We start from the raw sequence: 21,010 nt of genomic DNA, 5'->3' as shown, positions 1-21,010 counted from the left end.
CAGGATCGGAGCACAGCAAGCCTCTCAGATTGGGCCAGCTTCGTGCTGGAGTAGAGAATAGTGTGTTCGTGCGGAGCACTTAAATCGCCACCACAGACTATTCTGCAAACGGTATGAATCCACCCACATTCCTCGTGCACTGCCATCCACATGCCAGTCGGGATCGACCTCCCATTGAACCTCAACACGTGACCCCGATTCTTTATTTAGATTTAACAACATTTCAAGGAATAATTCATGTAAATGGAGAAAGTTTTATTTTTTTTAGTTAGATAAGCCATTCTACTTCTGGTTAGGTAAATTCAACTTGTCTGGACGGTACTGTACACAAGCTTCTGGCAGCGCTGCGGCTACGTTGTGTAAAGACACGCGTGATTGGTCGGATCAAATGCAAGGTTGCCTGTGATTGGTTGATCGTGTCCTGTTGACCGAAGGTGGACTCCCAGGGAGTTGGGAACGCTCGAAGGAAGAGGAAAAAAAAAAATCCAACCGCTGAACTACACCATGCGCCTCCCCTGTGTGGGACGCAGTTTCGACTCTAAATAATCGTCATTATGTCCACGTCTACCCGTACCGGAGGCCGTGTGCTATGTTTTTATCGGGTTTACTCGCCTTTATCGCTGTTGCTCGCCTGGAACGACGCCCAGCAACTACTCAGGTAACTTTGTTTCAACTCCAGCCGTTAGCACGGCTGCTAACCAGCTAGCAGCCGCTCGCCGCAGTTACCTTTCATAAAGTCACCTTTTACAAATTGAACACTCATCGCGCAAACTACAGAAAAGACATTCGGCTACTTTGAGGGGTTTATTGTTTAAGTAAGTGAACGAATTGATCAGAGTAGAGTAACGTGAGAACAGTCCGAAACGCTCAGTTCGTGCGTCGAAATCGAACAATAAGCCATCTTTTTTTTTTTTCTTTTTTTTTTTTTTAAATCGCAAAACCAGATGCGACTATAATGGCGACGCGGCGTGTAATATCAGATTCACGAAGGTATAGGTGCTCACGAATAAGATCGGTTTTCCAGGTTTGGCAACCTATTTGTTAGACCCATTTCTCTTCCCTTGGCTCACTTGTTGCTGGTTATTGATGCGGTGTCGGCGGTCCACGTTGCTGCGCTCCGTCGGACCCATGACAACAAACCCTGATCGTTGGTCCATGTGCTTTGTCGGTTACATTTGCAAACCCTCTCGAAATGCCCAACTATAACCCAGCCGGCCGTAGTACCGGGACCACGAAGGTCAGTTTAATTTTGATCACTTTCCCCAGCATCACGTCGCTTATTTGACAAAGTAGGTCTACCATGGTGTCAACACTCGTGATGAGTTACTTTTGCACTTCTTCACAACGTAAAACAAGTCTTTTTGTGCTCTTCTCTTCCAAATGGATTAGGTAATGCAGCCGGGATAAAGGCGTGGAAAACAGATTCTCGCTTTCCACCAGAAGGTACCTTTGCCGATGTTGGCGTAGAGAGGATTTTAGATCAAGGTGAATGATGGCGTCACGTTGGGCTCATTCTTGTGATGATAATCTGGAGCGACAACAAGTGAGATTATCATTCTGTGAGGTGAGTAGCAATCTACCGTTCATGTTTTTAGATCGCGAGCATGAATGTTTTTGTTTTTTGTGCGGAAGGGTGGTGGTGGGGGGGGGCAGCTGATTCAGGGTTTCTAGAGTCATCTCTCTGTTGAGTCCGCTGTGGGGGTGGAGTGACGACGAGAGCTTGACACTTTGGCCCAGCTGTTTGTGCGTGTAACAACTCCTGTCGGATTCCGTTCACAAGTCTTTCCACTATTTCTGTTTGGTTTTTACGTTCCGTTGCGCGTGTTTAGGAACCCGGGTCATGTGCATACACAAAAGGCTTAAGCCGTAGCGTGAATCAAATCGAAATATCTCGGTACAGACAGAAAATGATGCATATTAAAGCAATTAGATGATGTCATTAGTTTTCCTTCGATTATTGCCACAATCCATGTTTTTGGGAGGCAGCTGGCGCCGATCCTTTCATATAACACTGGCCATCGTGCAGACGTTTAGAGTCACAACAAAGCCAAGAGAAATAAATACATGATCTGCTTTTTTGGGTTTATCATCATGAGCCAGCTACCAATCCTATTCGACGCTTAGATGAGTCAAATTGAGGAAGTCGCAACAAGCTTGAACTTGATTGGAGGCGCGAGGTGTGAGAGCAGAGTTTGGGTTTTTGGAAATGCCACTTTTAATGAGGCCGCACCACCAACCAATTGATATGTTAATGTGGCAGAGGAAATCCCCCTGGAGTCTCCGCTCCTTACTTGTGGTGCTTATTTTGTCATTTAACATTGCCACTCGATATCCCATCGACATGTACGTGACAGCATATCGTTGAATACACACCATAAACCGAATTTAAAATTGCTCTACATATTTTGTATTGTTCTCTTGACTTTCTTTATTGCAGCAAAAGAAGAAGCATTTGTTTTATCTTTGGCTTTATCTCTTGGCTTTGTTGAGTTTGAGTTGTCCCATTCAGCTCGTGCTTTCCTTTTTGTTGGTGTTGGTATATATTTTTTTCTCTCCCAAGCACAACTTGGATTCCTCTGCTCACGTATTGAGTCAACCAATCAATCTGCTTTTATCTGTGAAATGTCTGTGGTAACATTTTCCTGATTACTCGAGGCTCCAGTACGCATACGGTCGCGTTAGATGATCAATTTTGTGTTTTAGGAGGCTTGTGGTGTTTTTTTTTTTGGTGTGGGGGGGACATGAGAGCAGAGTGAAATAGATTATTGTTTTGAATAATGAAGCACGATCCATATTCAGCGCTGCGGGGGGCGACTATGGAAAATCTGAGCCACCGAGTCCCCCCCCCCCCTCCTACGGGTCTTTGCCTCATTAAAGGTCAGCGTTTATCTCATTTGGAGCGACTGCCTTTCACAGAAGCCCCCGCGCGGGCACGCCATGGCTCAGTGATGGCAATCGGAAGGGAAAATGGAGCCACAATTGGATAGAAGAAGTCTGTTACTTCCTGTTGCCTTGTGGTAGCGCCTGCCGTGTCTCAGGAGGCAGTCTGCTTTTGAGCTATGCCCCTTCTTGCCCGATACATGAACGGGAGTCCAATGCAAATCACCCGTCGCACAAAATCCAAATCAAGGTAAACTAAAAAGGTCAGTTCTGGTCCCAGCTGTGAGTCAGATCAAAGATACCGAGTCCTAAACCTTGTCCTGAACTACAAAACTGGGACAGCCAGCGCATTCCAATGCCCCCCCCCCTCTATCCCCCAGGTCATTAGCCAAGACTTCACAGCAAAGTGTTCACTTTGCATGGAGCGTGGTGTAGAATCTAGCAGCAGCCCACAGACCAGCAAGATGGGGCCCCCTCACACCTTTTTAGGTCTTTTTCGCAGCAGTCATGCCGTGCGTGCTGGTACAGTGTCACTTTTTAAACACACAGGCCAAGGGCTGGGGTGTTGTTAATGTTTGTCGAAGTTGAAATTCGAGTTCCCTTTTTAGTGTGCATAGTTCGTCTCCAGAGGGAGGGATAATTGTTTGGAGGGATAACTCTTGCTAAAACGTGGACTCTTTTAAAAGGCTCGTAGGTGATGCAGTTTACTGAGAAAAGTAAATTGTTTAGATTTAACCGTCTGCGTGCCCAGGCCGTTGTCTCTGCTAGTGTAAACATCTTGGTTGTATTGCAAAGAATGAACTTGGCTGTTTGTGGCATCTGTGTTAAAAGTTCCATTGAAAAGGCCAATTTCTCAAATCTATCATTTGACTAATCTTTCAGCTCAAGGCTGTCTGTGTACGTATCACACTGGCATGCATGCTTGTGATTCGTAAGTGTGTGAGAGACCCTCAGGTTGTGCTGTGTGTCTCCTTCTGATGTGACCCTGCCCTGCTCCTATTTGATGAAATTTCACTTTGGGTCCAGAAAAAAGAGAAATGTCTGGGATTCATTGAGCTGGAATGTCACAACAATATTAACTACATGCATGTGGCAATGATAACAGCGCTGGGTCGCTGGCTTGGCATGTCAGGAGGCCTCCACCCTCTCGCCGCCTTCAAATTAAGATCAGAAGGATGGGGAATGACCACATGCGCCTCCCACAACCCTGTTTGCCAGGCCGGCATCTCAAGCATCCAATTTGATCCATTTGTTGTCATCACAGGAGAAGTGCCCCTCCGGCTGTGCATTGGAAGATGTTTCCGTGGCACCAAAGATTCCAGAGCTCAAACCATCTCACTACGAACCGGCGGCGCTGTCATCTTCAAAGCAAAACCGTGTGCAACAGCGCGACCGGTTCTGCAAGTTTGAGCAGAAACACTCGGGTCGGGTGTCAGCTGCACCTGTGTGATGTGACGTTTCCCAGCCCGGCCCGACAGAAATAAAAAAAAAACGCTCAATTTGTAAACGCTTGCCTCAGTGCCTGCAGTGTATTGGGAACAAGCCACATGTCGCTCGTCATCTGGCGCCGCTCACAGTCGCCGCTCACAGTCGCCGCTCACAGTCGCCGCTCACAGTCGCCGCTCACAGTCGCCGCTCGGCTCTTTTAAAGGTGCGGCTCGTGAGTAAATGTTTGCCGGTGTTTTTTTTTTTTTTTTTTAACTCGGCCAGCCGCACACATTGGATTCTCCCCTCCGACAGCTGTGTCAATGACAGCGGCCTACTCCAAACGGTCTGTCGCGACCGCGTGGAGACTCGAGTGTGTTTATTGTGTGCTCAATCAGTAACGGCATCGGAAATTGTTTGCGTACATTTCTTTTAGATGATTCACTTCCGTGATGAGCTGGCATATCTGTCCGGGCAGGGGACAAGCTCATAGAAGGGAGACTAGAGCTGCTATGACACCGGTTTTTAATTGTGGGAATACAGGGCAGAAGAGAGGCGTTTCCTGAAGCTAGTTGAACCATGGAAGACGATATGGGGCGGGCCGGAGTACGTAAGGAGACTGTGTTACTGCACACTTGATACCACCAAGGTGTGAGCTTATAAATAGTCAGTAAACACACAAATGCGGGCTGTTCAAAGCCCTCAAAGTTGACATTCTTCCTCTTCTTCCGCTCATTGTTTTCCCAATGAAAAAGCAAATGTTGAATCATGGTTGCACCTCTGATTCAAATCTTTTCCATAATAGCCACTTCTTGAACTTCTATAGAATGACTCTTCCGAGTGGAGAGGCTTGGACCCGAGAGAAGAGGAGTCGTTCTCATGGCCGCGACCCAAAACGGTGCTTCTACGTCGCACTTCTCACGGATTTGGCTTTACGCTGCGGCACTTCATCGTCTACCCACCGGAGTCGTCCATGCACTACTTCCTGGTAAATGTCTGACGGTCATTTTAATTGGATTACTTTGGACCGCCGCATAGCGCCCCCCCCCCTACATTCCAATTATATGCGGCGTTTATGCTGTTAGCGGGCTAGTCTCCATAAATAAACGGGATCCACTGTACTTGAATTTATCTTCCCAATACCTGATTGACTAATATTTTGTATTAATTTTGTTACAGGGGGAAGATGTCGGGTGCAGAGGTAAGAAAAAAAAATCAAAGAATAAATGAAATCCAAGTGTTTCCTACAGCGTAGTGCCTCTGACGCGCGATGACTCTTAATCCAACGTCTCCGAGGCTCTTTCAGCTTCCTTGTACGCAAAGAACAATGTCAAAACAATCGATGAAATCACTCCTAAGCTATGGTCGAAAAAATCATTGTGCTGTCACAATGTCTTTTTCTATAATATGTAGTATCTTGTATCTCTCCAGGTTTTGTTTGGCAAAGCTATTCAGCGTGCTTGCTCGCATTGTCTCCACGCTCATGAAAGTGTGTTGTCGCTGGAATTTGCCCAGTGATTCCAGTTATGTTTGTATTACTTGGAAAGGAATGCAAGCCCTGCTGGAATTCATCATGCACATGTTGAGGAAGTGAAATTTGATCCCAAGTCATCTTTGTTGGCGTCTCGCACGACGCAATACCATATTAATCCGCTGACGACACTTCCCTCGGCGTTGCCATGAGGCAGATGAACGGCGAGAGAAGAGCCGCGACAGTTTGACGGCATTCGTAATCGAGGGTGCCGTCTAAGAATTTGACCCCGAAACGCCCTCCGATTTACACAATGACAGCAACTTGACAGTTATGTCTTCAAAACAACTGAAATAGAAATGAATTGCGCAAATTCACAACCTTTCCAATCATATGCAATCCGTGAACACAAACAAACATTGCACAAGAGCGAACCAGAGTGCTCCACTTGCATGAACCCGGCCGGCCGGCCGGCACAGTTGAACGCCGTCATCAATTATCTTATTGTATTGGAGTCTGCAGCTTCTCAAGACAAAGCTCCTCTGTTACAGCGCCAACCAGGTCCAAGTTTGGCCGCACTTGCAATCGAATGTTGCCTGCTCAAGTCCCACGAGCACATCCGGTACCCAACATCGAACATATTCTATTTTATTCGAGAGACGAAATGTTCATTTCGACATTTAGTTTTTATTGGCCACTGGAGGCAAGCAAAATGAAGCTTAATGTCGTTGACATCATACGGAAGCCCTCTTGAACCTGCTGTCCTCATGAGGAATGTTCATGTCGCAATATCGACCAGTGCCTTTTCACTGACAACCGGCCACTAGAGGGAGCGTGCCTGATTGCACTATAGTACTCTTCATTACATAATGTGGGTGCTGGAGCATGACTAAGATTCTGTGGAGGAGAGGAAAAAGGACATATGTACAGAAATGATTTCCTGCATGGATAGCACTTGGCACCCGGCTTTTCCCTTCTCAGGCTAGCTCCCATTCATTCCACTCCACTCTGGTGTACTGACTCACTAGCAGAATGTTAACTACGTCCAAGGCTTTGACTGTGGACACCGACGAGTGAAAGGAAAGAGTGGGAGTAGTGCAGCTGAGCCCACTGTCACTCCACCTACTCCTATTCCCTTTCTTTCACACTCATCTTTCTTCTGAACCCCCTCCCACCTCTTCAGTGCAGCTGCTAGGAAACAGCGACTGGCCGAGCAAACTGGTTTTCCTCGCGCTATAGCAGCTTTTATTCACCTTGCGAACCCCCCCCCCCCCCCCCCCCCCCCCCGAATACACTTGTATGATTTGTCTTCTATGTGGGCCAAGCACTGGTCAGGGTGCTTTATTGCTCCCCCAATGCGAGTGTAGTCAAGATCAAGCCCCACCTTTAGCGTTCTCGTTTACAGTAAATGTCTGCTGCTGACCATTCTAGTTCCTGTTTCAGTGAAAGCCTCGGTGGCGATGGGAAAAGCCCTCCACGAATGTCACATGTCCACTTGGACTTTTTCATTGGTAGGGAGACAGCGCAACAGGCTGGAGCCGATGGACACTATTTTCGTGAAGCAAGTCAAGGAGGGCGGTCCCGCCCACGGAGCTGGTCTCTGTACAGGTACGGCTCGCACACTCATCTTTTGTTCCTGACCAAAATAGAATCTTCTGGGCAAGCCATGCAGAATGTGATGTGTCTTTTTAGGTGATCGCATTGTGAAGGTGAATGGAGCAAGTATCATCGGGAAAGCTTACTGTGAGGTTATATCTTTGATCCAAGACAGGTGAGACAACTTCACGATGCTTCACGTTGGCCTTTGGAAGGCTTATGTGAATGAGCTTTTCTTTCACTTCCTCGCAGCGGCGACTTCCTGGAACTTTGTGTGATGCCGAAAGACGAGGACATATTGCAGCTGGTACGCATCTCCCATACCTTTTTGCTTTCCCACAAGTACAACTTGTTCTGTTTTCAGAATAGAACGGACCGACCCTCCTATCCCAGAGAGCTGTTCCAGTTTTGCTCTGGGACAGGACTACTAAAAGGCAGACATCCCATCAGAGCTCTTTATCTAGGCCTCCTAATCAGGCCAGAACAGCTTTTCAGTTTTATGTCATTGAGATGTCATGTTGAAATGCACTAAATGCGTTCAAGCCAAACGATGATCAGGTCGCCCCGCGCGGAAAGCAACATTCCACAGTGACTCGTGGCTGGAGGGGAGGGAGGGAGGGAGGGAGAGAGCAACTTTGGGGTGTGTGCAAATACACATGCACCGTTGTTGCCTTCATTGCTGCCTGCCGATGCACCTTCACGACTTTTGGATTTTGAATGATTTGTTCATTACAGTTTTTATGGCGGATGCCCTTCCCTAAATGATTCATATCTGTAAATGTGGGACGAAAATCAGCTGGGTTAGCTTGCGTTGACTGTCGGTTGCATCATGCAGACCACCGCCACCGTTTGCACCCTGCACATTAAGAGCAAAGTGAAGCCGCACTCAGCTCTTAAGTGCTACAGTACGTGCGGATGCTAAGGAATGTCGATTTGACAACCTGCTAATATGATGAAACCTAATGGCTATTAACCTGAAATCTCCCCTGTGTACTCCTCCATATCTTTATCGATAATTCAATAAATTACAACAAGGGTTAGTGTTTCAAATGGGGGTTTTAAGCCCAAGGCCTCAGTTTCAAGCCAGCGTCAGAGCTGTCAACCAATTGGCAAGCATTATTTTGCGCTAACGGATACTAGCTTATGTTTGTTTAACACTTGTTGGGAGCAATTTGAGGTGGCGAGCTCCAAGTGACCTATTTCCCATACACCCCACAGCGAGCGTGCCTCTCTTCTATCACACATCAGGCGGCCTGAAGCCACATGAAAAGGAACTCCGTGAAGGCAGAAAAACCGGCAAAGTCTGTCCAATAAAGGAGGAGGAGATGCACGCATACTGGCGACATGACGTTGGACTGTAGGAGGCAGCACACACACGGACTGCTTGGAGACAGGCAGCAGTTGCTTAGCAAAGATATTGGGAGAGGCGACACTCTGGGAGCAAGAGAGAGAGAGAGAGCGGTACTTGTATGCCAGGCAAGAGGAGGAAATGCCAAGAGACGGACGGGGAAAGAAAGAATGGATGATAAGCGGAACCGAGTGGATAAAATCAGCTGACTGCCTTGTGTTTTGAACAGGTTGATGCTTGGGGGCGGAGGAGGGTGGAAGCTTGGGAGGGGAGGGGGAGCTCTCCCATCCGAGCGGAATGTATAATCAGCAGCTGCTCCTGCTTCTGTCATGTGAGCAGCAGAAGAAGGGCGGGCAAGGCAAGGCAGACGTAGAGCGACCGGAGGCACCTCATTCAGTTAGCGTAATAATGTGGATGCGAGCGTGCGTGCGTGGTGGAGGCTTGACAGCAACATGAGAGGCGAGCTTGTGCTCCCGCCGCCGCCGCCTCGCCCAGAAAGAAGCCACAGTCACAGGCAGGTCGTAACGTGGCAACGCGCCGCTTGGCTCGCGCCGCCGCTCCCGCTCGTCGTAGCGCTGTTGCGCGAGACTATTTCCAGCATGTGAAATTCTGGCTTTCTTTTTTTTTTTGTATCTGTTTGATGTTCTTCCCTTTTAATCGGATCATTTCTTGACTGCATGTTTGTCTCTGCTGCTTTCCCTTCTCTCTTTCTGTCTTCATTTCTCGAACGTTCTCGTTTTCACACGCTCAAACGGCCGCCACCTTATCTGGACACAACTCATCTGGTAAGCAAACTGCTGACTAGTTAGCTATTTGACATTAATGTGTGGCGCCGCAAACGTTTGGCACGTTACGACACGCATGTCCGAGTCGTGCTTGGAGGCGGCGGGCAGCTTTGCGCCGCCACTGCTGCTGTTGATTTTTTTTACGAGGCACTTCCATGCTGGGGGTTGAGATGTTCTGTCCAAATGGCCGATTCACTGCGTTACCTGTTAGATTCAGAGCGCCAAGCCTCGCCCAGGCTTCATTCCAACTTGTCACATATCATTATAGTGATAAAGACCAGTGACCTCTGAACTCTTTTGCACGTTTATGCTGTCTCGCTAAGGGCGGGGAACATAGCCAAACACATTGATTGTTGTTATGTAAGTTTTTTTTTTTTTTGTTTTTTTTTAAATGTGAGCTGGTTCAAAGTACCCATACCAATACATCCATTTGCTCGTTGCTCAGAGAGAATATTAAGAATAGTGCGGTTAGTACTGAACCACCGTCGAAAAAGGAAATCGATAATAAATGCCACACAAATGATTGCTGTCCATGTTCATAAAGGCCTTGGAGCTAAATATAGCTCTCACAATCAGGGAGGGAACCTCCTGTCTGTCTAAGGCATCTGTTAGTCTGACGTGTGTAAATGTGCACGTGAGTTGTATGGGTCCATATATTTGCTTGTCTTAAAACGACATGCAAATTAGGAAGAGAAATGTGAGCCGCAAAAAATGCTTCAGCAGTTCGTGTCTGGTATTTTTTCATTAAACATTTTAGGGTGTGACTCACAATAAGGAGCTCCTCAACTGCCAATGCCTCCACTCACTCACACTGCAACATGTCCCACACACACACGCTTCCGCTTCCAGTAGCAGTTATGCTACACTTGACTTGCATCCAGTAGCTCACTGTTGATTATCACGCACACCTTCCTGTCTATTTTAACACGAGTTTACTGCTCTGTCTCCAGGCCTACTCCCAGGATGCCTACATCCGCGGCCACAGCAGCTACAGTGGAAATGCCCGTCACATTCCTGAGCCGCCCTCCGTATGCTACCCCAGAGTAGACTGTAAGCCTCCGGGCATGGCCCAGGCGATGGACTCGGCGGGTCCCGGCATCAGGGGCTCGGTGGCGCCGCCACCTTCCGACCACGGCTACCGCAAGGAGATCACCGTGCCCCCGTCCCTTCCTCCGAAATCTTATCCAAAAAGTCAGATGTCGGTTTACATGCGCAACGACAGCGTGAGGACAACGGTGGTTCCGCCCGAGCACCGTATGGCTCCAGCGCATCGAGTAGATTACATGGACCCGGCACTTTTGAGGGCGAGGCCTGCGTCATTAGCCCAGTACCCGCACCCTCGAAAGGCGGACGTCTATCCCGGCGGGCCAGGACAAGCCTCATATCGAGGCCAACCCAATATAGATTGGCGAACTTACCAAACGTACAGGGAATACATTGACAACAAAGGAATTCATTCTCACGGTAGTCGAACCATCCAGGAGAGGCTCGATAGCCTGCGAGCTTCCAATCAGAACACTTTTGAAACCTCCCATCACGTTCCCCAGATGGGCTGGGGCCCGAAGGAAATACGCAGGAGGAGCATTTCCCACGAACGCTCGTACCACGGACCTCCCCCCCACTTCCAAGTGGCCCCACGCAGCGCCTCCCAGGACCGCGTGATCAGTTCCGAGAGGATGAGCCGCGCTCGGAACTGGCCGCCGAGGAGCATGTCTCAAGATGGCATTCTGCATAATGTACGCTCACGCTCCACGGACTATGTTGACCCAACAAATGAGGGGATAGGATATCGGAGGGGGGCAGAACCCGGTACGAGGCCCAGTAGACAGTCTATGCCCAGACAGGCCGTGCTGTCCAGGCCTTCTGTTGGATACAACAACGGCCAGAGGGGGCCGCACAATCCCATGTACAATAAAAAAGCGCATTCTCTCCAGACCCACTCCCCGCCCGTGCTTTCGGAAAGGTCCACGCATTTTGGAACGAGAACAAACGCTGAGCAAAAATCCTTAGTCAAGGCGAACCACGCTTGCCGCACCAACCACCAAGGCGCCAACAGGTCGAGAGCCGAAAGCGTGCAACCCGTTGAGGCCGAGAGGGACGCGGCCTCGCTCGGGAAAAGGTCCTCTTCGTGTTCCGCTCAAAAGCAGATACCCCCGAGGTCTGCCATCCTCAATCCAAGCCACCAAGAGTCTCGCAGCCAGCCGGCCGGACGTAGCCTCTCTGAGTCCGGCGTGGTCCTGAGGCCAAAGCCGCCCGCCGGAAAGCACCCCAGCCCTCTGCGCCAGCACTCCTACATTTTGGCCGTGAACGATGACGACGGCGCAGATTCCACAGCAGACGTGGCGACGTGCTGGCTTCCCAACGACGCGCGGCGAGAGATGCATATACGCCGCCTCGAGGAACGTCACACCTCCTGCTCCAGCAACCTCGACGAGTCGTTGGATCTAATTCCATTCATCGGTAAGAGGAAACCAAATGAGTTTGAAGCTCGTGGTTGTCACGGCAACAGCCGTAGTAACACGAGGCGGGCCGACAAAGGAAGCGATTGAAGATAGATGAACGTTTGTATAGCTTGTGGACTACCAAACCGCACAGTTATGTAATTGCCTATTTCATTTCAGTGCATTGTGGTTTGTGTGCATTTAATCCCACCAAGATGTTCCGAAACAAAGGCCTCATCCTCGAACGCTGACATTAATCGGGATCAGTGGCATTTAAAGTGTGTTAGTGGCAGGGCCACACTGGAAAATTCAATATCATGGAATGGACCTTGTCAAGTGAATTAATTTTCATAGATTTCTCTAACCGGACCCGTCGTTGGGTAGCCATTTGGTTTTTCTCCACGCATTTGTGCTGTAGATTTGCATTTGGGATTGGCCGGCAATGTTTGCTGGGTGTTTTGTCGTTTGGTGGAGTTGACCTGACAGGCCTGGTGCCCACAAAATAATGTGCGACAGTGCCAGTACACCAGGACTACCATTCCGGGACTGGTGCCATGGCCCGAGGAAACCATGTCTTGATTGAGCAGGCTAGGCTGCAGGGCCACCGTCGACGGTCCCTTTGAATGGCCCCCACTCACATCCATAATTGGCTTTTGCTTATTGCATAGCAAATGATGGTCGGAATTGGTAGCATTTTGTCTAATAGAATTTGTGCACCATTTGTGTCGATGGCTAAGATTTCCATTTTATTTTCGCCCAGTTTGCTGAATGCATCAAAATCAAACACTAGCCCTGCGATTATTATTATTATTTTTTTACAAGCGCTTGTGTGTTTGTCATTGTGATAGACGAGCCCGTCAGCCCCAGTGTCGACAGGGATGCTGCCCCTATTCCACCTTCCGCTGTCATATCCGTGCCACCGTCCGTCGCTACCGGTCCTTCAAGTCCCGACTCTCCGTGTCTTCCCATTCGCCGACAGCTGTCACATGACCAAGGTAAAAGGCTTTGTGCTTGGTTTGTGGGTCATAGATCCCCTTATTATTTATTTGTTTTGTAAGAGCATTGCACATTCATTCTCATAACTGTGATTTGCAAGTCACTGTATGCTCTGCACCAGAGTCCCTGAGAAGTGCTTTGCTGGAGTCGGAATCTGCCAGCCAAACGGAGCGCTCGAAATCCTACGATGAAGGTCTGGACAATTACCAAGAAGAGGGTAGAGGGTATGTTCAAACTTAGTCATTGCTCTTGTCTCTTTCTCAATTCGCTGGATGACTTTATTATGAATTCATGCTAATGGGTTTTTGTGTTTTGTTTTTTTTTCCCCAGACGATCTTCTAGTAGGCATATGCCAAGTCTCCGGGGCTTGAAAAAGGTGAATTGCCATCGTGGCTTAGAGAACCGTAATGATGTGTGCTAATGAGCACTGTGCGTGCCGTGATTCGTCCTTTACAAACAATATTTGTGTGACAGGCTTTGGATGCTCATAAATCTTCCGGGGACTCTGGATCACGAAGAGATTCCTCCGCAGATATCTTTTTGGATTCTTCCAAGGAAGGCTTGCTCAACTTTCGCCAACTTTCTACTGATAAAAATAAGGTATGCCCGGATAGTTATGCTTATGCTGTAGTTGTTGTGATGTTGCTTACCATGTGTGCCGTGTCTCCTTTCTGTAGCGTGCTAGCGGAGGAATGAAGTCGTGGAAGCAGATGTATGCAGTTCTACAAGGTCACACGCTGACGCTGTTCAGGGACAGGAAAGACGCCCTCTCGCACGTCACCACGCCGCCCGACGAGGAGCCGCTGCGAATCAGCGTTAAGGCCTGCCTGATTGACATCTCCTACAGCGACACGCGGCGCAAGAACGTACTGCGCCTGACCACCTCCGACAGCGAGTACTTGTTCCAGGCGGAAGGGAGGGAAGACATGTTGACTTGGATTAAAGTCATTCAGGAAAACAGTAATCCCGACGAAGAGGTGAGTGGGCGTGTCACCAAGGGAAACAAAACAGACAATTGGACGTGTTCCTACACGAGGCGCACTTTTTAAGGATTTCAAGTGTGCTGCAAAATACTGTACGAGTTGTTTTTGTGTTATCATAATAAGAGAAGTGTCTGCCTTTTCAGAACGCCGCCGTAACAAGTCAGGATTTGATCAGTCGGAAGATCAAAGAATACAACATGATGAGGTTTGCAGGCGCGAGTCATTGTTTGTACAAAATGATCAGGCTCATCTTTGACCACCTTCCCTTTTCAGCGCACCCAGCAGCAAGTCTGAGCCTTCGCCCAAAACCCCCCGTCAGTCCTTGAGCATCAAACAAGCCTTTTTGGGAGGGAAGACGGACAGCAAGAGCCACAGCCCTCATTCACCCAAATCAGAAGAGCGCAGGGCACTGAAAGGTGAAGTCAAAGCCGGCCACCGTTACGCCTCGCTTGCCCACTAAAACCGCCTTATGATTCAGATGAGGCCAGTCCACCCAGGGACAGAGGAGCGTGGAAAATTGGCATTCCGGGCATCATGCGAAAGCCCTTTGAAAAGAAGACGCCGGCCGGCGTCACGTTTGGAGTGCGCCTGGATGACTGTCCGCCCGCGCTGAGCAATCGGGTGAGCACACACTCGCTCACAAAGGTCTTCCATTTGAGTGGTTCATTTTGGTTCTGGGCTCAGGATACATTTCGTATATGCGTTTTGAATTCCTGTGCTGAATTTGAATGCTGTCGCTTTCTAGTTGGTTCCTCTGATCGTGGAGGTGTGTTGTAACGTGGTGGAGGAGCGAGGCTTGGAGTACACGGGCATCTACCGAGTTCCTGGAAACAACGCCGCCATCTCCAACATGCAGGAGGAGCTCAACACCAAAGGCATCGCCGACATCGACGTGCAAGAAGACGTGAGCGGCCGCACGCATCTTCACTTGCGCTTTGCACTTCAACGATCTGAGAATTGTTTGCTTCTTTGCAGAAATGGAGGGATCTCAATGTCATCAGTAGCTTACTCAAGTCCTTTTTCCGAAAACTGCCCGAGCCCCTGTTTACAAACGGTGAGACTCTCAAAGGCATTCCTCAAAAGTTAGTCCGTCTTTAAGACTTCTCTGGGTCTGCCCGACAGAAAAGTACGCCGACTTTATCGAAGCCAGCAGAACCGAGGACTCTGTTGAGAGACTTAAGGAGCTAAAGAAGCTGGTAAGGAATCTGCAACAGCACTTTTTTTGTCAAGCGGGATTGTTGTGAGGCGCGCTGGCAACGACTCTCCTCTCTCCCTCAGATCCACCAACTGCCTGAGCACCACTCTGAAACCCTCAAATTTCTTTGCGCTCACCTCAAGAGGGTTTCCGACAACTGTGAGAAGAACAAGGTGCGACATATGAAGAGCTGCGCATATTCTTTTGAAAGAAAGACGTCTCATTTGTCATCACGGTGTCCGTTTAGATGGAACCTCGCAACCTGGCTATCGTGTTTGGCCCGACGCTGGTGCGAACCTCCGAGGACAACATGACAAACATGGTCAACCACATGCCCGACCAGTGCAAGATAATCGAGAACCTAATCCAGCAATACGAGTGGTTCTTCGCCGAAGACTGCGATGAAGATCCCGTCGTACGTGGCCTCGCGTTTGGCGCCGGCGTCATCTGCGCGCTTTTGGCCAAGCCTCGACTTGACTTTCCTTCCGCCTTCCCGCAGACGGCAGCCGAGCAGGAGAGCACGGTGCAATCTCAGCCCGTGCCCAACATCGACCACCTCCTCTCCAACATCGGCCGCACAACGGCGGCGGCGGGCGAAGTCTCAGGTAAGCCGCCGGGATGTTTCTCTCAGCGTCGCGCTCCCACATTTCAACGCAGCAACTATTTGTCCATGCCAGCAAAGTTGGATTGATTCCATTGCTAGTCAAATTGTATGAAATATTAACTTCATGCGTGTTATTGATTCATTTATTTTTACATGCTTTGGGCTGAGAGAGTTTTATTTGTGGTTTAGCCGTTGGGAAATTGTCAGCTTTTTTCGATTGAGTTGATTTCGCAACCGAATGTGTCTCGGTTTCATTGTTCTAGCTCCAATTGTCCAAGTTGGTATTTTTGTTCATTTCTTTGCTTTTCATTGTTCTAGCTCAAAATTGTCCAAGTTGGTATTTTTGTTCATTTCTTTTTCTTTTCCTCTCACCCGAGCCATTTTCTTTTCCTCCCCCCCCTCCCGTGCTTTACTTGCGTTGAGTCGGCGACTCCTTTTCTTTCAGTTCTTTTCTTCCCTTCCTCCTCGTCTCATACGTTCTCCCTCCCCCCGAAAGGAAATCAAAGTTAACGCCAAATGGATGGAAGTTTTTCTTAACCCTTGTGTGTGTGCAGTGTGTTGTTTCTCTCCCTTATCCCTTGTCCAGCACTCACACATGACCCCATCTTGACACAGGCCAAGTGGGCGGCGTCTATCACTCGATGATGTCGCTGATGGACTCAGTTTTGTCAGTGGTGGACAGCTGGGACTGTAGGAAGAAGGACGAGTGTTGTGCCCAGTGTAGCTGCCTAGTCTGCAGAAACCCGCAGCTCTTTTAAATTGGGGGAGGAAAAGAGATGAAAGAGAAGTCCATGTTTGTCATTTTCCTTGTGGTGTGCACGTCTCACATTGAACGCAATACCCTGCCTGCATCCAGGGCGTACGCGCCAGTGCTGCCGGACCTTCTCTCAAAGCCCTTTTGCTGTCTCTTGTTGTCTCTTAAGCTGATCGCGAGGACAAGTAGCATGGTATGGTTCTCTCCGGTCATGTGGCCTAATCTGTCATGATGTCTGGGGAGGGGCGGGGCCATCGTGGCGGGACTCAACTGAGCTGGATACTTGCAACAAAAGCAACACACTCAATTCAATTGACTGCAGTTGTGAACAGGGGGGCATTTTGATTTCATTTTGTCTATGCGTCCGTCGTGCTTTTCTTTTATCGTCTTTTGTGTTTTGCTCATCTTTAGATTTGTACGCAGTCTCGCCACCGCAACACTTGTCTTGGTCCGAACCGTAAATAGCCCATCGATCCCACCTCAAGAACAATTTCAGGGCCGCAGCTCTGTACAGGAACTTGACTCGCGTTAGAAGCACACACTGATGGCTGTGGAGGGGGCGGGGGGGCGTCTCCAGCTGGTCAGTGGCGGGCAACACGTGATGCTTCGTGACTGACGTTTGTGTCCGTGATGTGCCGTCGCTGCCTCCATCGTTACCCGAGCATGAGCCGCTTGTGTCAGTCTTTGTTTGAACAGCCGGCCGGGGGGGGGGGGGATTCACCCCCCCCAATCCCGTGCACTCTCTTTCTCTGCCTTCATCTGTCATTTCAGGCTTTGTTTTCTGCCGCCTCCTCTTCTTGGTGTCCACCAAGCGCTTTACTTAGTGTTGTTACTTGTCCTTGTCAAGTGTGTCATCTTGCTTCCATCCAGCTGCTCTTCTTACAGCTCATGTCTATCAATGATGAGATCAGCAAGCCATCAATCTGCTCTTTTTTTTTTATTTATTTTTTTTGCCCGTCCTTCGCTTTATGGAATTGACTTGCTTTCTCAAGGTGGCAGACTACTAATGATTCTCTCCTTATTGATGCAGATTCAGCATGTAGTGACTCCTCCAAATCAAAGGTGACGTTCTCTTTTTGTTTCCTTCCTCACAAATTCCCGCCCTGGCTCAGTCACGTCGTGACCGTGTGGTTTGTCGTCTTTCCCGCAGAGCCTCTGGGGGTCAGGGAAGGATCAGTGTAGCAAAGAGATGCTGCGCTCTTCCTTCTTCGCCAGCCGCAAGCGCAAGAAGCCCAAAGACAAAGCGCAGCCCAGCAGCTCGGATGACGACTTGGATGCCGTGTTCCCCAGGAAGGAGAACCCGGGGAAGAGTCAGCAGCAGCCCCCCTGCTCTCCAGAGAGTCGCACTGAGGGGGGCAAAGAGGAGGGCACTCGCCAAAAGGAGCAGCTGAAGAACAGCTCCGAGGAACAGCTTGACAAACCCGAGGTGCCTCCCGAGCTCAAGCCCAGCTCACGTGGCGCCAGCTCCCCGTACGCGTCGCCGTCCCACTCCCCGAGCCTGAACTGCCACACGGTGCCGTCGGACCCGCCCTCCAACTACGACGACACGGTGTCTGACCTCGGAACAATGAACAGCAGCAGCTCCCGGGCCTCGGTGCCGAGGGCCAGGCGCTGCAGGACGGCGGCACTGGGACAGGACGCGGGCGCCGGCGGGCCAGGAGCCGACGTGTGCTCCATCACCTCAGACTACTCCACCACGTCGTCCATGACCTTCACGACTGGCGGCGAGTTCAACACGCTGAGTTCGGAGGTGCGTTCGGTGGCGGAGAGCAGGGGCGGGGACGACGATGCCGACGACGAGCGCAGCGAGCTCTTCAGCGAGGGCAGGCCGGCGGAGACAGACAGCGAGAGTGACATTTCCGTTTTCGCCGTGGCAGCGGTCGAGTGTCTGGAGCGGCGGGAGGCCCCACGACCGCTGGCCTCCCACAGGCTCATCGAGTGCGACACGCTATCCAGGAAGAAAGCCGCTCGGCAGAAGACCGACAGCGAATCGTCGCTGGACGGGTCCCGCGGCGACAAAGATTCAAACAGACTGTCGCAGTTTTCAGCCAAAGGTCGCTCCACCGGCAGCCTCAGCTCGTCGTCCCGTGGCGAGCTGGACAAAGCGGAGCCCGCCTGGAAACTGAAGATCACGGACCGGCTGAAAGTGCGTCTGCGCATGTCGGTGGACGACATGTTTGGCGTGGGCAGCCAGCGCAACGTCGAGGGCCGCAGTAAGAAGAAGAACATCCGTCGCAGGCACACCATGGGCGGCCAGCGGGACTTTGCCGAGCTGTCGGTTCTGGGCGACTGGCCCCAGTGCTCGGGCTCGCGCTCCGAACTGTCCGCCGTGGACCGCCTGAGACCCAAATGCAGCTCCCAAGACTTCTCCATCGGCGACTGGATCGCGCGCGAACGCCACCGCACCAGCAATCCCGAGGTCAGCCTGGATCTGGCCGAGCAGCAGGCGGCGCTGTTCGGCGGCAGGCCTCGCGACGGCCTCGCGGCATCCTCAGAACTGTCACACGGGGCCGCCGAGGCTTTAAACGGCGACGTGTCGCAGGCTAAGAGCCTGAGTTTGTCGGCCACGGCACATCCACATAAACTGGCCAGTTCCCAGGTGGTCCACTCGCGCTTCTATCAGTACTTGTGAGTCTGTGGGCGTGAAAGAGGACTTTTGACGTTCAAGTCTGCGTGCGTGCGTGATGTTTCTGAGTGAGCATGTTGTACGCATCATCATGTGAATGTGCAAGCGAGGCCACAGCTGTGGACCTTACTCACGTTGAAGGCATGGAACAAATACGGTTCCTACATCTATTTTTTTAATTAGGACTGATGAGGGGACGGACGGAGCTGGCACATAAATGAACGCTGGAGTCGGATGAATTTAAGGATTAGATTTTATGAAAGAATAGATTTGTAGTTTTTGCAGATGAGCTATTTTTGTGCCAAGACAAGTTACAGAATATGTGAACCAGTAACCAAATGAAGAATGTCCAGATGTGCTCGCCGTAACGCCGACTAAAAGCTTTAGCCGCTTGTGTTGATGTTAAAATGTACAGTACATATCTGCTCATCGTGTACTTGAAACGACTTGTGGGTACGACCCGCGCAACGACTGCCGACCGGGCTTTTCCAAAGGTACGCACGAGACTTGAAGTATGCACATGTTAAATAATACACTGAAGAGCAGTGAACAAAATAGTTGGGAGCAGTACATGGATAATCAAGAAAAAAATGAAATCACAATAGGAAGTGCCTGACAATGAAATGTTTAGGGTGCCATATTGTCTTGTTTTACAGTACACAACTGTGACTAGTATGACTTATTTTTTTTCCCCTTTTCTTTCTTTTAATTGTTGACTGTCTGTCGTTCTCCAGCTTTTCTTTAAGAACAATGCCGAGCTTCCATTCCTGAGGCATTCCACTCTGGTCTTAACACATTTTCTACTTTGTTTCCAACGGTTTGTTTTTATAATGTTCTTTTTAACAACTTGAATTCTGAAAATTTACTGTAAAATAAGTAACTTAAATGTACATACAGATGTCACGTTTTAGCTGCTTTACTTGACATTTCCATCGTGGGATTCAGTACAGTCTTTGCGGGATGATTCGGTAACGGATGTGCGGTGAGGAGCCATTCAAATTCGGCCCATTGACAAAACTATCAACCAAACAGTGATGAATTTGGAATCAAAAACAAAACTGCTTCCACTTACTTGAGCTTATTCATGTTTCGTTTAGACCTGTACCAAAATATGTCATTCACACTCGAAACTTTATTTATTATGGGGCTCAATTATTTTAAACGCACAACAGAATATTGAAGTTCAAACTCCTCCTTTGAATTCACACTTGTTTTGGAGTGTGATTTCATTTGTGGCCAAATTTGAAATGTTTTGTCTTCCCCACTTTAATGACAAAATCAAGAGTACCATTCAATTGAAAAATGCAATACCAGAAAACTCAAGTGGAACTCCACTTGTAGGCACCTGACCGCACATTCCTGACTTGTGCCCATGCGTGTGGATAGTTTTGGTACGGCGTGCGAGGGAGTGCAAAACCTGATGCGGACCGCACAAACGCTGCCTTGCTCCTGACTTGGAGACAAGTGCACAGACTCCGGAAACACTGGAAATAAATTGTGTCAATGGCAATGATGTGACTGTGTTGGTTCTATAGAGCAATTTTCCTTATTGTGTTCAAGGGCGGCTGATTTGTTTCTTAAAGAAAGCCTTAACTGTATATGGTCATGTTTTTTTTTGTTTTTTAAAAAAAAAAAAGTTAATATACATGGTCAGTTTATCTAAAAAAACAATTCTTACTAGACATGGTCATTTTGTTTTCTATATATTATACATCTTTTTTTTAAATTTTTTTTTTTTAAAGCCTTCCTATACATGGTCATTTTTTTAGGGTTTGACCAGTTGCAATAATCCTCATAAATACAGCAACAGTTTTGCGTTCTTTTTTCTGCACGCAATTCAGCAGGTGTCCGCAAGAGTGCGCTGGACTTCCGTAACAAAGGTTGGCTCCAGCCTTGGGGAATGTTG

The 21,010-nt window shown here is 49.2% G+C and overlaps 1 protein-coding gene across 6 annotated transcripts; it reads left to right on the top strand.

Annotated features, from left to right (window-relative positions):
• Positions 1-448: 448 nt before the first annotated feature.
• On the top strand, positions 449-20,157 carry arhgap21b (Rho GTPase activating protein 21b). Of its 6 annotated transcripts, none has more exons than XM_037275646.1 (24): positions 449-658; positions 1,390-1,564; positions 5,132-5,293; positions 5,485-5,506; positions 7,292-7,384; positions 7,469-7,547; positions 7,625-7,679; positions 10,468-11,965; positions 12,795-12,941; positions 13,064-13,166; positions 13,273-13,318; positions 13,417-13,542; positions 13,620-13,919; positions 14,069-14,130; positions 14,199-14,341; positions 14,404-14,546; positions 14,671-14,829; positions 14,901-14,979; positions 15,048-15,121; positions 15,204-15,293; positions 15,368-15,535; positions 15,620-15,725; positions 17,509-17,540; positions 17,629-20,157. In XM_037275646.1, exons 2-24 carry the CDS (start codon positions 1,490-1,492, stop codon positions 19,108-19,110), a joined length of 5,244 nt encoding a protein of 1,747 aa, XP_037131541.1. In that variant the 5' UTR covers positions 449-658; positions 1,390-1,489; the 3' UTR covers positions 19,111-20,157. The 6 variants fall into 6 exon arrangements, with proteins under 6 accessions (XP_037131541.1, XP_037131539.1, XP_037131540.1 ...); XM_037275644.1 differs by having other exon boundaries at positions 10,456-11,965; positions 17,629-19,110; XM_037275645.1 differs by lacking the exon at positions 449-658 and having other exon boundaries at positions 1,490-1,564; positions 10,456-11,965; positions 17,629-19,130; positions 19,218-20,157.
• The last annotated feature ends 853 nt before the right edge of the window (positions 20,158-21,010 follow it).

This window comes from Syngnathus acus, chromosome 17 (assembly GCF_901709675.1).
Source record: "Syngnathus acus chromosome 17, fSynAcu1.2, whole genome shotgun sequence".
NCBI lineage: Eukaryota > Metazoa > Chordata > Actinopteri > Syngnathiformes > Syngnathidae > Syngnathus > Syngnathus acus.
This window is presented reverse-complemented; position numbering and strand designations above follow the sequence as displayed.